Consider the following 22,510-nt stretch of genomic DNA (forward strand, 5'->3'; position numbering starts at 1 on the left):
ACAGTATTTGATATTAGTACGGTGTATTTGACAGTATTTTATATTAGTACGGTGTATTTGACAGTATTTGTACGGTGTATTTGACAGTATTTGTACGGTGTATTTGACAGTATTTGATATTAGTACAGTGTATTTGACAGTATTTGATATTAGTACAGTGTATTTGACAGTATTTGTACGGTGTATTTGACAGTATTTGATATTAGTACGGTGTATCTGACAGTATTTGATATTAGTACGGTGTATTTGACAGTATTTTATATTAGTACGGTGTATCTGACAGTATTTTATATTAGTACAGTGTATCTGACAGTATTTGATATTAGTACGGTGTATTTGACAGTATTTGATATTAGTACGGTGTATCTGACAGTATTTTATATTAGTACAGTGTATCTGACAGTATTTGATATTAGTACGGTGTATTTGACAGTATTTGATATTAGTACGGTGTATTTGACAGTATTTGTACGGTGTATTTGACAGTATTTGATATTAGTACAGTGTATTTGACAGTATTTGATATTAGTACAGTGTATTTGACAGTATTTGTACGGTGTATTTGACAGTATTTGATATTAGTACGGTGTATTTGACAGTATTTTATGTTAGTACGGTGTATTTGACAGTATTTGATATTAGTACGGTGTATTTGACAGTATTTGATATTAGTACGGTGTATTTGACAGAATTTTATATTAGTACGGTGTATTTGACAGTATTTTATATTAGTACGGTGTATTTGACAGTATTTGATATTAGTACGGTGTATTTGACAGTATTTTATATTAGTACGGTGTATTTGACAGTATTTGATATTAGTACAGTGTATCTGATAGTATTTTATATTAGTACGGTGTATTTGACAGTATTTTATATTAGTACGGTGTATTTGACAGTATTTGATATTAGTACGGTGTATTTGACAGTATTTGATATTAGTACGGTGTATTTGACAGTATTTTATATTAGTACGGTGTATTTGACAGTATTTGATATTAGTACAGTGTATTTGACAGTATTTTATATTAGTACAGTGTATTTGACAGTATTTGATATTAGTACGGTGTATTTGACAGTATTTGATATTAGTACGGTGTATCTGACAGTATTTGATATTAGTACGGTGTATCTGACAGTATTTTATATTAGTACGGTGTATTTGGACACTGTTTTTTTACTGCGTTTAAACGACCAGACGTGTTGTGGGAGTCGTCCTTCCATATATTTTGCTGGTGAGCGTCCCAAACCTCAGTACATCCTGTTAAATCAGTTTCAACGTGTTCAACCCAAACTCATACATAAAAAAAAAAATCTTGTCAAGGTTTTTTTTTCTATTTAGATGAAAAATGAGACAAATGTTCTCGACATCAGGCTTTTTCACACTCATAGAAATCATTTTTTCAGTGTATTTACAAAAAGACAAAATAAAAATACAGCACCTGATGGGTCAGACAGAGGATTTACAGATGACTGTCTGTCTCTCCGTCTGTCTGTCTTTCTCTCCATCTGTCTGTCTGTCTGTCTGTCTCTCTCTCCGTCTGTCTGTCTCTCTCTCCATCTGTCTGTCTGTCTGTCTGTCTCTCTCTCCGTCTGTCTCTCTCTCCGTCTGTCTGTCTTTCTCTCCATCTGTCTGTCTCTCTCTCCATCTGTCTCTCTCTCCATCTGTCTGTCTCTCTCTCCATCCGTCTGTCTTTCTCTCCGTCTGTCTCTCTCTCCGTCTGTCTCTCTCTCCATCTCTCTCTCTCCATCTGTCTGTCTGTCTGTCTCTCTCTCTCCATCTGTCTGTCTCTCTCTCTCCATCTGTCTGTCTCTCTCTCTCTCTCTCCATCTCTCTCTCTCTCCATCTCTCTCTCTCTCCGTCTGTCTCTCTCTCCATCTGTCTGTCTGTCTGTCTGTCTCTCTCTCTCCATCTCTCTCTCTCTCCGTCTGTCTCTCTCTCCATCTGTCTGTCTGTCTTTCTGTGTGGAATGCAGTGAATGATGGGAGACAGTCTGGTGGCGGGTCGTGGCGTCTGATTGGCTGTTTCCCTCGGGGCCTGCCCTATAAGGAGTGAAGCCGGGAGTCGTGCAGGGAGGAGCAGGAGGAGGAGGAGCAGGGAGGAGGCCCCGGCCATGTTTGGGCTGGAGGGGAGGACGGAGGAGGTGGAGGCTTGATAAACGCCGCCACAGCTGATCCCCTCTCACTTCTGTCCTGCCCCCCCCACGTCCCAGCAGGCCTTGCACCGCAGCCACGGTAAGACCAGCACCTCCTCCATCACATCACCTCCTCCATCACCTCCTCCTCCTGCTGCTTCGCTATCTGCTTTCTCCTCTGTCTGTCTGTCTGTCACCTCCTCCTGCTTCTTTCTCCTTTGTTTCGTCTCCTTATTCACCTCCTCCTTTTCTTCTCCTTTTTTGTCTCCATCACTTGCTGCTCCTTCAGGGAAAACCTCCTCCTCCTCCTGCTTTCACCTCCACCTCCTCTTCTTACTCCTCTTCTCCCTCATCAGCCTAAAGTTTTTGCCTCCATCACCTCCTGCTTTGGCTTCTTTTTTTCACCTCCTTGTCTTCCAGCATCCTCACCTCCTCCTCCAGCTCCTCTCACCTCCTCCTCCTCCTTTCACCTCCACCTCCTCTTCTTACTCCTCTTCTCCATCTATTCATGCACATCAGATTAAAGTTTTCGCCTCCATCACCTCCTCCTCCAGCATCCTCACCACCTCTTCCTCCTCCTCCACCTCCTCCTCTGTTCTCCTGCAGCAGTTGTTAAATTCATTCTGTTTCTTCCTTCCAGTGCATTTAGACTGTGTGTTTACTTCAGGTGCAGGTGTAAAGTGTGGGTTTTTTCAGTGTTCCTGTCCATGTGATTTTGCCTCACACACTTAAAATAACTGTTTACTTTAAGTGCCGGTGTAAAACGTGGGTTTTTCCAGCGAGGTTTGGTTTCGTGGTTCGCAGCTGACTCGAAGGCATCCTCCGTTTCCTTTTTTGGCGTGTGCCCTGAGTGTCGACTGGCAGGCAGATTCAGAACCAACACCCAGAGACCACGCCTGAACGCATCAATCTGTCATTGCAAAGAGTCAGTGAATGCAACACAGGGCGCAGACTTCCGCTGTGAAAACTGAGGATTAAAACACGTAAAGAATAGAATTTATTCTCCAACACTTTTAACTACAACTGTTAGAAAATATCGGCTCTGCAATATATTATGATATTTAATTTTGCAATACTGTATGGATATTTGTAGGTATTTATTCAAATGCAAATACTGTCGAGGTTCATTTTTGATTTTTAGTTTTTCTTTTTTGTTTCCTTTTTATTTCTTCTTATTTCACACTCTTTTATTCAGTAATGTTCATTCCTTTGTTTGGATTGAACTCAAATCCTGTTCTGATGTTCGTTGTGAACTAATAGAATCTGAACATTTGAACAGGATCTGAAACTGGAATGTCTGGAAAACAGAATTTCAGTTTGAACACAGTTGGAACATTTGCTGATAGAACATTAGATCCTGTTGGGATCAAATACAAATGTGTTTAGGATTTGTGCAGATTTATAATGGAATTCAATTCTTCCAGGAAATAATCTTAAAAATATATAAAAATCTTATAAATATATATGATTAAATGAATGTAAAATGAATACATGATAATAAAAATTATTTCAAAATCTTAAAAATCTAAAAAAAAAAAACAAAAACAAAAAACAATAAAAAATTGCCTTTTTAACAGTATTGGGATATATCGTATTGTGATCCTAGTGTTGTGATTTGTATCGTATCACCAGATTCTTGCCGATACACAGCTCTATTTTTAACCATCATCATGTAATTAAAGACGGTTTATCAGGCTGAAAAAAAATCTACAAATTTCATAATTTGATTAAGATGATTGGTTAAGATTATCATCTAAAATGTCATCTTTTAATACAGATTTTTATTTCAGATTTTAAATCATTAAATCAGGACAAACTCCCACATCATCACATTATAAGATTAGTCATCTAAAGCAGCAGGGGGCAGTAAAAGTCAAAGAGTTTTCATTTATTCAGTTTTTAGTTGTTCAGAGTAAATCATCAGTTCACGTGTTTGTAAATTACATTCATTGTATAAAGCACAAAAAAGGTTATGATGCAAATTAAGTTTAACAGGATTTAGATTTAAGAATTGTTATCGTAATAAATTTTAGTCATTCAGATTTTTTTTGCCAACTTTGGGTTTCTGAACAGCTCTGTCAAATTTTCCATTTTCCATCAGAAAGTCTTGTTTTAAATCAAATAAATTCATTTTTAATGTAATTTTATCAGTGAGACTCTACCTACATGCACATTCAAACAGTTTTACCCTTTTCCTTCGATGTTTTTAGTATCAGTCAGACTTCGCAGTAAGTCACAAGTCTCCATGGAAACGGCAGATGAGCATCATGGGTACTGTAGTATCGACTCATAAAAACCCACACGTGAAGAGTAAAAAAAACTGCAGCCTTGGCAAAAAAACCTTTTACAGCAGTTTTTCAACTATGGGGTCGCCTGGAATTTCTAGTAATTGATAAAAAACTAAAACTTACTACTAAAGATTTACATTATATAGCCTAAATGTTGCCTAAAATTAACGTTTATTTGCAACATATTATAGCAAACTGTTACATGATCAAAAACAAATTAACTGTAGCAAATAAAAAGTCTGTGTTTTGAATGTCTGGGGTCACCTGGAATTTCTAATAATTTATAAAAAAGAAATGTAAAAAAATTAAAACTTACTAATAAAAATGTACATTATATAGTCTAAATGTTCCCTGAAATGAACGTTTATTTGCAAAATAGTATAGCAAACTATTACATGATCAAAAACAAATTGTAGCAAATAAAAAGTCTGTGTTTTGAATGTCTGGGGTCGCCTGGAATTTGTGCTGTTAAAATGGGGTCAGGAGTAAAAAATGTTACAAACTACTGTTTCACAGAATAATGTGATATTAATATTTTACTTGTGACTCAATATTAAATTCAACTAATTCACACAAAATAAAAATAAAAGCGCTTATATCTTTATTTAAACAAACAGGTGAAACCCTCACTGTGAGTAAAAAATCTCTGCAAAGTCTCTGGAAATCCACCTTTTTTTCCAAGCTGACAAATACTGACTATAGATACTACAATACCCATGATCCTCGGCTGCCGTTACCAAGGAGACAAGCCCTCAAACTGTCTCTGCAAAGTCACAGGTGTAGTTTCAGTTCTGCGACACAGCGACATGAAGCTGCAGAAGAAGAAGAAGGGAGAATCTGAAGCTCTGGAAACAGCTGTTTGGTGCTGAAATGCATCTTGGGAGTTGTAGTCTTGCATTGTTCTAAATATTTCCTTTGTGGCATTTGAAGTAATATCTGATTAAATGTGTAAAACTGATTAAAACTGTGTAAAAGGTGTGAAAATGTAAAAAAAAAAAAAAAAAAAACCCAAAACAAAAAAAAAAAAAACCTATTTACAAACTCCTAAAACTAAAACAACTGAAAATGGGGCAGATCTGGGTCTAGAACTAAAGTTAAATAAAAAAAATAAAAAAAACACAACTAAAACCAAATTTCTGACACGTTTACACACGTTTAAAAAAAAAAGACCTGCTTTAAGAGCAACATCTGTAACTAATTAGAAAAATACTATAATACCCATGATCCTCAGCTGCTGTTACTATGGAGGAACTAAACTCTGAAACTCTGCAAATGAAATGAAAACGGACGAAAATAAAACAACTTATTCACTCGTAAAACTAAATTAATGAGCATTTCATCTGTGGACCCGCTGATACTTTCATGTCACTAAACTTTAGGATAAAACTGCGTATATTTGGGACCTTTAACAATAAAATAAAACTAAAACCAAAAGCCAAACTGAAAAACCTGAAAAAATACAGAAAAATAAACACATAAATAAAATAAAAGTGATGCTGAAGTATGAACCCGGTGATACTTCCTTGCAGCTATAGTTTAACGACAAACTGTATATATGAATGAACTGGGTTTAATAGTGAATGTGTAAAATAAAGCTTAAAAAAAAAAACTACAACTAAAACTAGAAGTCTGTAGCTGCTTTCATTCACACAGATGATATAATAGATGAAGGTGAATTCTGTGAATATTTATGACCTGTGACTGGAAGAAACAGCAAAATAAAACCAACAACAAAAAAAAAGGAAATAAAAATGATGCTGTTTTAACTAATATTAGACGTTTGAACCCGGTGATACTTCCTTGCAGCTATAGTTGAATCACAAACCGTACATATGCATCCATTTTTCTGACTATTAGACAAATAAGCTAAAAAGTCAAACTACAACTCAAACTAGAACTGGTGCATTTGCAGTTGAAGGTGAATTCTGAATACGTTCTGATGCTTCTAGTGGAATAAACAGTCGAGTAAAGCCCCACTTGTGAAAACTCCACCCAAATATTGAATGTGTCAGTGAAAGTGGACGGCCCATACTTGTGTGAAACTGATCTAAGTTCAGTTTTTGACTCTAAAATGACAGAAACGACACTGAGGTCAAACTGAACCCAGATCAGCCCCGGGCTCCGGCTGCCAGAAAAACTACCATAAATATTTGAATCCCAAATTTCATGACTAAATATGGTGCAAAGTGATGCGAGACGAGGATGAGGAGAGACGAGGAAGGACAGATGTGGTGGGGGGGTGGGGGTGGGGGGGCGAGCGGCAGGGGAGAGAGAGCATACCAAACACAGGCAGGTCTGGGCTTCATGCCCTATTTAGGAAGTTTTCCCAGAGTTCCTCCACCACAGGACGGCGTGCAGAGCCTGAGCCGCCGCCTCGTCACATGGAAACCTCATACCTCCCACTTCAGACGCACGAGCATCAGCAAAAGCCGGCGGTTTTATCTTGTGTTGTCCATCTGCTGATAAAACACACAGTTTTTAACCTCGCTAAACATTAAAATACAACAGTCTTCCATTTTTGTATGAACTCTGTCCTCCTCAGACCCAGCTGTGGGTTTTCTGTCCACATCTGTGGACAAGACTTTCACAACTTTATAGAAGAAAGAAAAGAAAAGTGTCCACCACAAAGGACATTCCATCAAAATGTTAAAAACTGCATCTGAAAAAAGTGTTGCATCAGGATGATTCCAACATAAACACTGACTGAAGACAAAACAACTGAAGCTGGTTCTGCTGACACGTCCTGGTTCTGAGGAGGTTCATGATGTAAACAGGGATATTCTGCATAAAAAAAGGTCGTTAAAGTTGGATTTTTTAAATTTAATTACCAGTAAAACTGAGGTCATAGAGTTTGGTGTAAAAGTTTCAACCTGGAACAGAAAGAAGTGAAATAATGACAGTGAATAAAACAGAAAATATGAGCGACGACAGGTTATCTGAACTCCACTAACAGACATGTAGTGAAGTATCAGCAAATACAAATACTCTAAGTACAAGACAGTTTCCAGGATTTATCCTGTAGCAGAGTTCCTTCAGAAAAGGTTTCAGTTTGAGGTGGATCAGTGCTCCTTCTGCAGCGGTACCAACGAAAAAATACAACTGAGTTTTCTTCTGTCCTGCATCACACTGTTGTTGGTCACACATACAAACATTTATTTCACTAAAAATTTATGATATTCCATGTTTTGAATTATATCATATTATGTTTTATACGGATTACACACATACATATATATACATACATATATATATATATATATATATATATATATATATGTTTGTTTTATGGATATATGGATAATTTGGCCTCATCTGTTTCAGATATCATTAATATAATTTTATTATTGGGTAAATCTCATATCCACTGTGCAAAATGGAGAAATAACAAGCCCTCCTTTTCTGGATTTACAAACAAATTTAAAATGTTTGTCTTGTCCCTAAGAAAATTAGAAAAAAAAAACAAAACTGCAATGAAAATAAACCAGAACATTGCTTGTTCTCTGTTGTTTTAATTTAGAAAGTCTTCTCTGCTGCATCTTTGTTCCTTTACTTTCATTTAAATGCCTGATCATTTGCTCTGTGTTGTATTTAAACGTGTTTTTGCTCTTGCCTACATATCCCCATGATTTTTGTACTTTATTTTGTTTATGTTCATTTGTATTACTGTATTATTATCCTCATTGAGAATTTGTAATTTTCACAAGATCAACTGAACAAAAAAAAAAAAGAGTTTCCAGAAAAATCAGACTTAATTACCTTTTATTAAATATGAGCTTTTTACCGTTTTAAACTGTTAACATTTAGGTTTAACAGCATTAGCTTAATGTTGCTAAAATGTTAGCCTAATATTTCTAAAGGGTTCGTTCATTTAAAAAAAAAAAAAAAAAAAAAAAATTAGATTAACGTTAAATATTAGCTCAAGCTTCCAAAAATATTGGTTCAGTGTTTATGGATTTCTGGTCCTGGTTCATTAAATATCAGTTTATTTCGTCTAAAATGTTACTTTAATGTTTCTGTTTCATATTTTTGGAGCAGTGCTAAAACGTTAGCTTACGTTTGCAGCAGTTCCTCCAGTTTCACTCTAAATCTGTTTTCAGTTCTGTCACGTCTCCAGCGTTTTCTGGCAGGATGTCTGGTTTGTATTTGTCAAAATACTGATTCTGATTTTTCTCTTACTTATGCAAAAATATTGTTTGGTATTTTCTCACATACTTTTTTTTTATTATTATTTTATTTATTTCTTTTTTATTTTAATTTTCACATCCTTTTTAAATTTTATTTATTTATTCATTTTTAATTAGTTAGTTTTTAATTATTTATTTTATTTTATTTATTTTTTTATTTTCTCACATCCTGCTACCAAAGATCAGATCAATATTACATCATCAATTTAATTCTGTTTTTAGCAAAATATCATATTCATAAATCCAAATTCTCCAATCACAAACCTTCTTTTTTAATCTTTTAAACTGAGCTTGAACAATATATTTAAAGTATTCGATATTCTGAGAGTAAAAACACGATCAGAACCACTGGTCTGTGTAACATTTATGATCTTTACGTAAACTGATGGATCATTTCTGTTTATTTATTTTGTCTCCTGACCATATTCTGTTCTGCTCATGTTGTTTTATTAATATTGTTCTGTATTCTTTATGTTTCCATGGTATTCTGTATAAAATACTAATCCTGTTGTTTTACTCTGTGACTCTAACCCTGTTACTGCTTTTACACTCTTGCATCAGTGGTCGTTGTAAACATTAGGTCAAAGGTCAGCCCGTCCGTTTCCTGTGTTCTTCCGCAGTGTGACTCGGAGTCGTCGTAGTGTCGTCGTTCGCCCACAGCGCCCCCTGCAGTCATGTGTGACGACGAGGAGAGCACCGCTCTGGTCTGTGACAACGGCTCCGGACTGTGTAAGGCCGGGTTCGCCGGAGACGACGCCCCCAGAGCCGTCTTCCCCTCCATAGTGGGCCGGCCCAGACACCAGGTGACCGGCTGACGACCAATCAGCAGACAGACGCACAGACTAACAGTCAATCAGCAGACAGACGCACAGACTAACAGCCAATCAGCAGACAGACGCACAGACTAACAGCCAATCAGCAGACAGATGCACAGACTAACAGCCAATCAGCAGACAGATGCACAGACTAGCAGCCAATCAGCAGACAGATGCACAGACTAGCAGCCAATCAGCAGACAGATGCACAGACTAGCAGCCAATCAGCAGACAGATGCACAGACTAACAGCCAATCAGCAGACAGACGCACAGACTAACAGCCAATCAGCAGACAGACGCACAGACTAACAGCCAATCAGCAGACAGACGCACAGACTAACAGCCAATCAGCAGACAGATGCACAGACTAGCAGCCAATCAGCAGACAGACGCACAGACTAACAGCCAATCAGCAGACAGATGCACAGTGTTTGTTTTTTTTTTCCCCTATAACTTTTAAAGGTTTTTTTTGTTTGTTTGTTTTATCTTATGTGTTTTTTGTTTGTTTAGTTTAATATTAGTTTTAGTTTAGTTTAATATTAGTTTTAGTTTAGTTTAATATTAGTTTAGTTTTAGTTTAGTTTAATATTAGTTTAGTTTTAGTTTAGTTTAATATTAGTTTAGTTTTAGTTTAGTATTAGTTTTAGTTTAGTTTTAATATTAGTTTGGTTTTAGTTTAGTTTAATATTAATTTAGTTTTAGTTTAGTTTAATATTAGTTTTAGTTTAGTTTAATATTAGTTTAGTTTTAGTTTAGTTTAATATTAGTTTTAGTTTAGTTTTAATATTAGTTTAGTTTTAGTTTAGTTTAATATTAGTTTTAGTTTAGTTTAATATTAGTTTGGTTTTAGTTTAGTTTAATATTAGTTTTAGTTTAGTTTTAATATTAGTTTAGTTTTAGTTTAGTTTAATATTAGTTTTAGTTTAGTTTAATATTAGTTTAGTTTTAGTTTAGTATTAGTTTTAGTTTAGTTTTAATATTAGTTTAGTTTTAGTTTAGTTTAATATTAGTTTTAGTTTAGTTTAATATTAGTTTGGTTTTAGTTTAGTTTAATATTAATTTAGTTTTAGTTTAGTTTAATATTAGTTTTAGTTTAGTTTAATATTAGTTTAGTTTTAGTTTAGTTTAATATTAGTTTTAGTTTAGTTTTAATATTAGTTTAGTTTTAGTTTAGTTTAATATTAGTTTTAGTTTAGTTTAATATTAGTTTGGTTTTAGTTTAGTTTAATATTAGTTTTAGTTTAATTTTAATATTAGTTTAGTTTTAGTTTAGTTTAATATTAGTTTAGTTTTAATATTAGTTTAGTTTTAGTTTAGTTTAATATTAGTTTTAGTTTAGTTTAATATTAGTTTGGTTTTAGTTTAGTTTAATATTAATTTAGTTTTAGTTTAGTTTAATATTAGTTTTAGTTTAGTTTAATATTAGTTTAGTTTTAGTTTAGTTTAATATTAGTTTTAGTTTAGTTTTAATATTAGTTTAGTTTAATATTAGTTTTAGTTTAGTTTAATATTAGTTTAGTTTAATATTAGTTTTAGTTTAATTTTAATATTAGTTTAGTTTTAGTTTAGTTTAATATTAGTTTTAGTTTAGTTTAATATTAATTTAGTTTTAGTTTAGTTTAATATTAGTTTAGTTTAGTTTAATATTAGTTTGGTTTTAGTTTAGTTTAATATTAGTTTTAGTTTAGTTTTAATATTAGTTTAGTTTAATATTAGTTTTAGTTTAGTTTAATATTAGTTTTAGTTTAGTTTTGTCATATCTTTTCCCTTCTTCTCCATCGTATTCAAATAAATTGATTTCGTATCAGTCCGACATTGACAAAGACAAAATAAAGGAACTTTTATCCATAATTTTTATCCGTTTTAGTTTCATAAACACACAATACAGTTTCAGTTAGTTATGTTTTTTTCTTTTAATGACAGTTTTTATGTATTATTTCAGTTGATGAAAATGCTCTTTCAGTTGTAGTTCTGGTCATTTGGTCAGTTTCCGTTCGGTCAGTACCCTGGCTGACCTTGGGTGTGTGCGCCTGCAGGGGGTGATGGTGGGCATGGGGCAGAAGGACAGCTACGTCGGGGACGAGGCCCAGAGTAAGAGAGGCATCCTGACCCTGAAGTACCCCATCGAACACGGCATCATCACCAACTGGGACGACATGGAGAAGGTCTGAGCTGAACCGCCCCCCGAGCCTCTGAGTCCCACTGTCCGTCCTGATTGGTCAATAATAACCCGCCCCCGTGTGTGTGTGTGTGTGTGATTGGTCAGATCTGGCATCATTCCTTCTACAACGAGCTGCGAGTGGCTCCAGAGGAACATCCCACCCTGCTGACGGAAGCACCGCTCAACCCCAAAGCCAACAGGGAGAAGATGACACAGGTGGGACCGCGACAACAAACAACAACAACACAAACAACAACAACAACACAAACAACAACAACAAACCCCATATCCGCCTCTTTTCCACCACAGGAACATGAACTTTAGCAGGTTTCTGAAAAACCTGCATTTACACTGAACTTACCCGGTAAAAAAGTTTCCCTCGACCTCAAACTTTCTCTGATAAAAGCTCAGCAAAGGGGGCGGGACTTTTCAGATTCCTGGAATTCTTGAGGGGCGGGGCTATGTGCTGAAGAACACTGATTGGTGGAACACAATCACAGTAAAATGCGAAAAAAAAAAACCCCATTCCATTGTGTCTTTTTTTTTTGTTTTCTTATCACAGCTTTTCTTACAGTTTTCATCCAGTCGTGTCCTTTTCGTGTTTTTCTTCTTACTCTGTCTTTTTGTCTCACTGTGTCTTTTTTCGTCCGATTGCATCTTTTTTGTTGCGTTACGTCTTTTTCATCTTATTGGGTTCTTTTTTATAATGTGACCTCGCTTTGAACTTCACGTCTTTAACGCTTTAGTTCAGACAATATGAGGTTTATGGCCTTAGTTTTCAGATGTTTTTTCATACGTACAGTTCTTATAAGTTCTACGTGTTGCGAACATTCGGTAACTCCTGTAAACATGAATGTCTTTGTTTTCAGATCATGTTCGAGACCTTCAACGTTCCGGCCATGTACGTGGCCATCCAGGCCGTCCTGTCGCTGTACGCCTCCGGTCGCACCACAGGTACGAAAACACGCGCCCGTCCGTCGGGTCCAGTCTTTTAACGCATCGTTTCTGCGTGCTCACCTTCTCCGTGTCTCGCTTCAGGAATCGTCCTGGACTCCGGCGACGGCGTCACCCACAACGTGCCGATCTACGAGGGCTACGCTCTGCCTCATGCCATCATGAGGTTGGACCTGGCGGGACGCGACCTCACCGACTACCTCATGAAGATCCTGACCGAGAGGGGCTACAGCTTCGTCACCACCGGTACGCCCAAGCTAGCATTTAGGAACAGTTAGCTTAGCATTTTACAAAACCGTCAGCTTAACATTTACAATACAGTTAGCTTAACATTTTAGAAAACTATCAGCCTAACGTTTACAATAGAGTTAGCTTAACATTTAGAAAACCGTTAGCTTAATATTTACAATAGTTTGCTTAACATTTACAATACAGTTAGCTTAGCATTCTAGAAAAGTCAGCTTAATGTTTACAAAACAGTTAACATTTACAAAACAGTTAGCTTAATAGTTAGACAATAGTTAGACAGTTAGTTAGACAGTTAGACTTAATAGTTAGCTTAATATTTACATAACATGTGGTTTAGCATTTACAAAACAGTTAGCTTAGCATTTACAATACAGTTAGCTTAACATTTACAAAACAGTTAGCTTAGCATTTAGACAGTGGCTAGCTTTACTCTCCTAACGCTGCTGCTTCATTTTATGCAGATCTATTTAGTCAAACACATGACTCAGGTAATTACGCTGTGAGGCTAACGATGTCTAAAGTATGACCTTAATATTTCTAATATGTTTGTTCGTGAACGTCTGTAAAGCATTTGTTAAATCTGTAAATGTTGTCGTTTTTGACGCCGTCCGTGGTTGTAACGTTTGCGTCCGTCTGCAGCTGAGAGGGAAATCGTCCGCGACATTAAGGAGAAGCTGTGCTACGTGGCGCTGGACTTCGAGAACGAGATGGGGACCGCCGCCACCTCGTCGTCCCTGGAGAAGAGCTACGAGCTGCCCGACGGACAGGTCATCACCATCGGCAACGAGAGGTTCCGCTGCCCCGAGACGCTTTTCCAGCCCTCCTTCATCGGTCAGTTCAGTTTTCGCGGCGGTATGGTTGCGAGTTTTCCGTTGCTTGACGTCGCCGGTCATGTGACCCCGCAGGTATGGAGTCGGCCGGCATCCACGAGACGACCTACAACAGCATCATGAAGTGCGACATCGACATCCGTAAAGACCTGTACGCCAACAACGTCCTGTCGGGAGGAACCACCATGTACCCGGGGATCGCAGACCGCATGCAGAAGGAGATCACCGCCCTGGCCCCCAGCACCATGAAGATAAAGGTCAGAGGTCACCCCCCCCCCCCCCCCCCGGGTCGACTTTAACAGGAGGTTTTGGTTTTTTTTACTTTTTTGAAAATATCTAGATATAAAAGACAAGACATATAAGTTTAGAACAAATGTTAAGATGTCAAAAGGAAAAAGCATCTGTAGAAGCCCATAACGTAATAACCGAAAACATAATAACCGATAACGTAATAACCGATAACATAATAACAGCCCATAACGTAATAACCGATAACGTAATAACCGATAACGTAATAACCGATAACATAATAACAGCCCATAACGTAATAACCGATAACGTAATAACCGATAACGTAATAACCGATAACATAATAACTGATAACATAATAACAGCCGATAACGTAATAACCGATAACGTAATAACCGATAACGTAATAACAGCCGATAACGTAATAACCGATAACGTAATAACAGCCGATAACGTAGTAACAGCTGATAACGTAGTAACAGCTGATAACGTAATAACAGCCCGTAACATAATAACAGCCCGTAACGTAATAACAGCCCGTAAAATAATAACAGCCGATAACGTAATAACAGCCCATAACGTAATAACCGATAACGTAATAACAGCCCGTAACGTAATAACAGCCCATAACGTAATAACCGATAACGTAATAACAGCCCGTAACGTAATAACAGCCGATAACGTAATAACAGCCCATAACGTAATAACCGATAACGTAATAACAGCTGATAACGTAATAACCGATAACGTAATAACCGATAACGTAATAACCGATAATGTAATAACAGCCGATAACGTAATAACCGATAACGTAATAACAGCCCATAATGTAATAACCGATAACGTAATAACCGATAACGTAATAACCGATAACGTAATAACAGCCCATAACGTAATAACAGCCCATAACGTAATAACCGATAACGTAACAACCGATAACGTAATAACCGATAACGTAATAACAGCTGATAACGTAATAACCGATAACGTACTAACAGCCGATAACGTAATAACCGATAACGTAATAACCGATAACGTACTAACAGCCGATAACGTAATAACCGATAACGTACTAACAGCCGATAACGTAATAACCGATAACGTAATAACAGCCCATAACGTAATAACAGCCCATAACGTAATAACCGATAAAGTAATAACCGATAACGTACTAACAGCCGATAACGTAATAACCGATAACGTACTAACAGCCGATAACATAATAACCGATAACGTAATAACAGCCCATAACGTAATAACCGATAACGTAATAACAGCCCATAACATAGTATCTGGCCAGTAACGTAATAAAAGTCCTGAACTGATAACGTTATAGCTTTTGGCCAATAACGTTACAACTTCTTACGTTCTTGACTCAGTTATTACATTTGCAAAGAATTAAAAACAATGTTTTTTTACGGATCGGCCTTAGCGGAGGTCTGCGCTCTCTGAGTGCTTCTAGTTACTTAATTTTTCCCCTACTTTCCAAGTATTTTGCTCATTTTATTCTTGTTTTACATGTTTTTGTTGATTCTATCCTGTGAATAATGGAGGTAAAACTGTATTTGACACCAGTTATTGACATGTATTGATAGGATTAGTGGATCAACAGGAATTAAACAGTTACGTCAGGAGATGGTTCTGGTTTTTGAGGGTTAACCGAGTAAATACAGGGTTCTGGATGGTATGAAATGATGTATTCTACTCATTTTTACTTCCACCAAGGAGATTATGTTTTTGTCGGCATTGGTTTGTCTGTCTGTCTGTCAGCAAAAAGTTCTGGATGGATTTGGATGAAATTTTCAGTAAATGTTGATACTGGCACAAGGAACAAATGATTAAATTGGGGGGGGGCACTGATCTGCCTTGGCGGAGGTCTGCGCTCTCCGAGTGCTTGTAGTTTAAAAAGTATTTTCCTAATTTTCTCCTCAATTTAGAAACATTTGTTCACTTTTATGCCATATTTCAAGGGTTATTCCTTAATTTTTTCCTAATTTTTCAAGTATGTTTATGTTTATGTACATTTTATCCTGTGAATAATGGAAGTAAAACTGTATCTGACACCAGTTATCGACATGTATGGATAGGATTAAAGGATCAACAGGAATTAAACAGTTCAGATCAGCAGATGGTTTAGGTTCAAGGTGAATGTTTGGGTTTTTAAGGGTTAATTAAAGGTTAAATAGTAAAAACAAGAAAAGCACCCAGAGAACGCAGACCTCCACCAAGACAGATCTGCCCCCCCCCGATCACCACCAAAATGTAATCATTTCTTCCTTGTGTCAGTATCAACATTTCCTGAAAATTTCATGAAAATCCATCCATAAGTTTTTGAGTTATCTTGCTAACAAACAAACAAACAGACAGACAGACAGACAGACAGACAGACAGACAGACAGACAGACAGACAGACAGACAGACAGACAGACAGACAGACAGACAGACAGACAGACAGACAGACAGACAGACAGACAGACAGACAGACAGACAGAGCACAGTGATCCCAGTACCTCCTGGTGGAGGTAATGACTGAACGTACACCAGCCTGAGTACAGGGCAGGTTCTGGGGGTCGGGCTCTTGTTTCCTGGTCCTCACGTGTTCCTGGTCCTCCTCAGATCATCGCCCCCCCTGAGAGGAAGTACTCGGTGTGGATCGGCGGCTCCATCCTGGCGTCCCTGTCCACCTTCCAGCAGATGTGGATCAGTAAGCAGGAGTACGACGAAGCCGGACCCTCCATCGTCCACCGCAAGTGCTTCTAGAAGCCCCGCCCCTGCCCCTAGCCCCTCCCTCTGCACCGTCTTACCGTAGCCCTCACCGAGCGCAGATTAGCACCAGCGACAGGTCTGAGATCAGCCCCCCAGTCATTATTTTAACGGGAAAACGTCCCTGTAACGTTCTGTTTTCGGCCCAAGCCTCGCCCCCTCTCTGCTCACCTGTAAAACTGTGAATGTGCTTGTCCTCCATCTTTAACCCCGCCCACCTCCACCTCCACTCCCCGCCCCCTAACCTCCATGTTGGTACTGTTTGTTGTCGATAAGTGTGTTTGTATTTTTGATGAATAAAGCTTGAATGTTTCCCGCCGGTTGTTTTCTTCCACGGTCGGCGTCGAACGCACTCACGCGGCGCTTGGATGTGATGTCACAGCTGTTGAACTATGGGTAGGATTAGAACGGGGGGGCGTGTCCTGAACACAAACTTGTAGAAGAAGAAGTGAAAGTTGGTTTTGTCTTGTGAATGTGATGTGACGTCGACAACATGGAAGTGACGGTCGAATGCCCCAGGAAGACAAATAAAAGAGCTCATACAGGAAACGGCGTCTAAGGCTTTCATTTCCCGCTTCTTTTCAACAACAGTTCGCATCGCAAATGCAAACTACGCACGACTAGAAAATACGACCAGTGTCCCTGTACGTCAGGTTCTGTTCTGTGTTCCAGTCCTGGTTCTGTTCTGTGTTCCAGTCCTGGTTCTGTTCTGTGTTCCAGTCCTGGTTCTGTTCTATGTTCCAGTTCTGGTTCTGTTCTGTGTTCCAGTCCTGGTTCTGTTCTCTGTTCCAGTCCTGGTTCTGTTCTGTGTTCCAGTCCTGGTTCTGTTCTATGTTCCAGTCCTGGTTCTGTTCTATGTTCCAGTCCTGGTTCTGTTCTGTGTTCCAGTCCTGGTTCTGGATGTAGAGCAGTCTAACTATAGAAGTGGGCGGGACTTTCACTGGGGGAGAACTGAACTCATCCAATCACAGTCCATATCTGACTTCTATCAGTGACCAATAGGAACTGGACTGATATCTGGAACCATTTACATGTTCTAAACCACAGGTGTCAAACATGTGGCCCGGGGGCCAAATCCGGCCCACCAAAGGGTCCAGTCTGGTCCTTAGGATGAATTAGTGAAATGCAAAAATTACACTTAAGATCTGAACAATCAATAGTGTCTAAATCATTTCAATTCAGGTTCCACATACAGACACATGTAAACCAACTAGATCTTAATTGGGTCAGACCAGAAAAATACCGTCATAATAACAGTAAACTACAGATTTTTATCTTTGTTTTAGTGTAAAAAAAAAAAAAAGAAGTAAAATTACATGAAAATGTTTATATTAAACTATCCTTTTACAAAAAATGTGAATAACCTGAAAAAATATGACATGAAATGTCTTGTAAATGCAATTTATCGATATTCTACCTGTTACTAAATGTAAAACTGCACTTGTTTTTCTTCAGACATTTCAAATTGTTCACGTTATTCAGATCTTTAAGGAAACAATGTAGATGTAAACATTATCATTATGTAATTGTACTTTTTTTACTTGTATTATTTCACTGGTCCGGTCCCTGGAGATCATATTGGGCTGAATGTGGAACTGAACTGACAGGAAATGACAGAACTGTTCTAAACCATCAACAGATGGACCAGGAGAAGGAAAGGAACAGTTAGAATATGACAAAAAGAAAAGTCAGAACTTCAAAAATGTCTCAAACCTGTGAAACACACTTTGCAGACATTGTCCCAGGGAAGATACAAGTAAAATTTGAAATGAATCTGACCAGTAGTTTTAGGAAAAAAGACTGTTGAAACATAGTTTTGACCCTTCGAGGTCATTAAAGGTCAAAGGTCACAGACCCAAATGAAAGTCAGTGATCAATAGTAAATACATGATATCTCTACTCATTTACATGTTATAAACCATCTCCATATGAACCAGCAGAAGGAAAGGAACATTTCGTCGGCTTCCTGATAAAACCTGCTCAGTGACATTTTTGGTTGGGAATAAAAAACCTGCGATCTCCTCGATTACAGCTTCAAATTTCAGTCTCCTGTTAAAGTTGTTGACATTCCATCAGAAGTACCAACATTAAAGGAACAGAGATTTTTTTTGGTCATATTTCACAGTTTCCTGTTGTACAAACAGTTTTTGGTTTCTCCTGTAAAATTTGCCAAAGCCACAGAGCAGGTTTTATCAGGAAGCCGACGATTAAGAATATTTCAAAATTTGTCAAAAATCTAATTTGTCCCAACTGTCGGCGTTCTTCGATGGCGTGACAGAATAAACAGTCGATGAACAGTAGCAGCAGGGGGAGTTTTATTACCAAAATGACAAGACGGCAGTTACAAACAGCAGCTGGGTAACCATGACAACCCACACGCTCACAGACTCCTCCCACCGTAGAAACAAACAGGCATCAAACCAAACACACCACAGTCGATCAATCCAGAACAAAAAAAGAAAAAAGAACAGTTTAGGGAGGAAAATGACGGGGAATGCAGCAGATTCATCTCATGTTGTGGTTGGACCCGATCCGGACCAGAACCACAACCAGAACCAGAACCCTGGGGTTTCTGACACAGATTATTCGGTGGATTTTAATTAATTAAAACACTGTTTACATGTGGACGACAGGAACAAATGTGGAGGAAAAAGTTTGGTTTGGAAAATATCTACATTAGTGTGAGTTCCGTTTGCGTTCATTTGACACATTCTTTATAAAGTCATTAAAATTTGGTACCGATGACATTAAAGATCGGCTGAATTTCTTTTCATTAATTAAATAGAAAAATGTTCCAGGACATTGACATTTTCTGAAACACTTTAAAATTCTAATTTAGTCTCAACTTGAACCCTGTACTTAACTTAGGAGGTAACGTTAGCTGCCGTTAGCCTGTAGCCTGCTATGTTAATCAAACTGAAGACATATTTGTCATTACTCTTTAGCCAGAATGTGATTATTTATTGTTAGCTGCTGTTAGCTCATTAATATTAGTCTGTTAGCCTGAGAGTTTGCATTAGCTAATACTATTTTGCTAGGTAACGTTAGCTGTTATTAGCCTGCTAGGCATAAAAATTCTGACTAAAGACGTATTTGTCTTTTTTTATTTTTTTTACCCAGAATGTCACGATCTGTTGTTAGCTGCTGTTAGCTTGTTAATGTTAGCTGCTGTTAGCTTGCAACTAACATCTTTTGTCTTCTGTCCTGAGTCAGAATACCTTAATAACTACTGTTAGCTGTCATTAGCTTGTTAATGTTAGTCGTTTTGGCTTGGAAGTCAATGTTAGCTAATGCTAGTTCACGAGGTTAATCTTAGCTGCCATTACCTCACGAGGTAAAGTCTTCAAAATTTAGCTTGTAACCTATGTTTGGTGCTCTAATCTGGCTAGCTAATGTTAGCTAAAGAACGATTACAAAAGCCCAAGTTCTCAGAGATAATTTCAGACTGCAAGCTAATGTTAGCTAAGTGTATTTTGCTTTGTAACGGCTAATTTGGCGTTCAAATCTGAATCTTATATTTCAGAACATTTAAATCCAAAACCTAATGTTTCTATTTGTTTTCTTTCAATCCCAGAATCAGCGGTCTGTTCTGTAGGAAATACTAGAAACAGGAAGTAGCGCGTTCACATGTAGAAGCATAACGTTCCCGCACTTGAAAACCCTCCAAAGTTTTTGCACATACGGACGGACAGACGGACGGACGGACTGATGATAATAACCTGTGGCGAGGGCTGAGGGTAATAAACGGGGGTCCTGGTCCAGATCGGGTCCAAATGGGTCTTTGAATTGTCACTAGTTTAATCTGTTGATTAGATTTTTAATGAATGTGGGACGTTTAGGTACACGGCGAGTGTGGGACGTTCAGATGTCGATGGGTTTGGGAATAATAAGGCTTAAAGGTCAGCGTGTCCTGCCTTTTAAAGGTGAACTTCATTTGGTTTCAGAGGATTTTCTGAGCAGGAACGAACGTACTTGAATGTTTTCGATCAGAGGATTTACCACAAAGTGTCACTGAAACATTTTCTGAACAAAAGTTAACCGACGTTTCCGATGCGATGAGTTTCAGTTTATTTGTAAAAACTGCATATTTTCAGACGTTTTAAGAAAAAGCTGCCTCGTAACATGATCATACTGTGTTCCTTCGAGTCTGAGGTGGTTTCTGGGAAAAATACAGCTGTTAAAAGCAGAAACCTTTAAACCAGGGGCCGTCAAACATGTGTCATTGTGGGCCAAATTTCCCCCCCCCCCCCCCCAAAGGTTCCAGTCCCACCCCTGGGATGTAAATTTCCAAAGGTTCTAATTCCACAGTCCAGGGCTGTGGAACTCATGTTAGTGTGGGTTCCACATCCAGACCATCTGATCTACAGTCCAATAAGTAACAGCAGAAGAACCCCCCAGAAGAACCACTGCAGATTTACTACTGGGTTTGAGTGGAACAAATAATAATATGACATTAGGGCGGTAAATAATGACAACTACAAAGTGTTGTCTTTGTTTTAGTGCAAAAAAAAATCACATTAAATTATGAAAATATTTCCATTTCCAAACTATGCCTGTACCAATAAATAGCATATGATGCTCTTTTCGGTTGTTTTTGGTTCATTTTAATGTTTTTTTTTTTGTTAATTATTTATGCCTGTATTGTTTGTTGTTATTGCATTTGTGTGCTTAATTTGTTTATTTTACTGATTGTGTTTTGCTCACGATTGTTTATTTTGGACATTTTGTTGCATTTATTGTTAATTTGTTTGGGTGTATTTTGCTCATTTTTCTTCATTTTGTTCTTTTTGATGCTCTTTTCTTCATTTTGAGGGCCTGTGTTTTTTTGCTTTTTAATTTTTTGCATATTCATGTTTTCACAGATTTTTATACATTTATTTTGCTAACCATCTACTTTCATCACATCTGACTGAGGAAGAAAATCTACCCTTAAAGTTTTAGTGAAACAGACCAATATGATCTACAGTCAAATAATAACAGAATAAACTACGAAAAATAATGACTCATATTTTCTTCTGGGTTTGATGTGAAAATAAAATGACATAATGTCTGTAAATAATGACAACTTCAAATATTTGTCTTTGTTTTAGTGCAGGAAATATTTCCATTTCCAAACTCTCCTGTACCAATAAAATGTACTAACCTGAACAAATGTGTCCAACCTGAAATGTCTGTATTAAATTCAGTCAGGTTTGAACTCTTTTCTTCCTGTTCCTCAGTGTTTAGTGTCTTTGGAGATCTGATCCAGAATGCACATGGACTAATGAGAAGTGGAGGAAGAAGACTGGAGAAAATTACACTGATTTTACTGAAGAAATGTCATTTTTTTCAGGTTATTCACATCTTTTTGTTTGGATAGTTATAAAAGTAAGGTTTTTCATAATTCATTGGGTTTTCTGCACTAAAACACAGACTAAATCTGCAGTTGTCATTATTTATATTTTATTCTGTTCTTATTTTCCTGGTTGGGTCCAATGCAGATCAGATCAGACTGATGTGGAACCTGAAAGAACAGGAGTTGAGAACCCTGGGTTTAAAGTATGAACCAGTTTTTATGGGACTTTTATTCATACCTGTTTGTTTTTTGTATGAATTATTCTGAATGTAAATGTATTATTAAATTGCTTAGTTTTGTGTTATTATTTCACATTTTCCAGTCCGTTAAAGGGCTGGTATTATGTATGTGTAATTTTCAGTTTGCGATGTTTAGCACCTTCAATCATCCCAGTTTCCTAACAGACTGTAAACTTCCACACGTTAAATGTTTGGTTCAAAGGTGCAGTTCCTCTTCCTTGTCTGTAGGGGGGCAGAGTGTAATAAAAACGTACCTGTCCTGGTTATTTCACTTCACAAACAGAGGAACAATAAATGGTCCTGTAAA

General features: G+C 37.3%; 1 protein-coding gene across 1 annotated transcript; it reads left to right on the forward strand.

Annotated features, from left to right (window-relative positions):
• Positions 1–2,090: 2,090 nt before the first annotated feature.
• Positions 2,091–17,178, forward strand: LOC115410091 (actin, alpha skeletal muscle B-like). The gene is made up of 9 exons (XM_030121532.1): positions 2,091–2,235; positions 9,228–9,410; positions 11,460–11,588; positions 11,690–11,800; positions 12,454–12,538; positions 12,623–12,784; positions 13,427–13,618; positions 13,693–13,874; positions 16,483–17,178. The coding sequence occupies exons 2-9, from the start codon at positions 9,282–9,284 to the stop codon at positions 16,624–16,626; spliced, it is 1,134 nt and encodes a 377-aa protein (XP_029977392.1). The 5' UTR covers positions 2,091–2,235; positions 9,228–9,281; the 3' UTR covers positions 16,627–17,178.
• The last annotated feature ends 5,332 nt before the right edge of the window (positions 17,179–22,510 follow it).

This window comes from Sphaeramia orbicularis, chromosome 19, assembly GCF_902148855.1.
Source record: "Sphaeramia orbicularis chromosome 19, fSphaOr1.1, whole genome shotgun sequence".
Lineage (NCBI taxonomy): Eukaryota > Metazoa > Chordata > Actinopteri > Kurtiformes > Apogonidae > Sphaeramia > Sphaeramia orbicularis.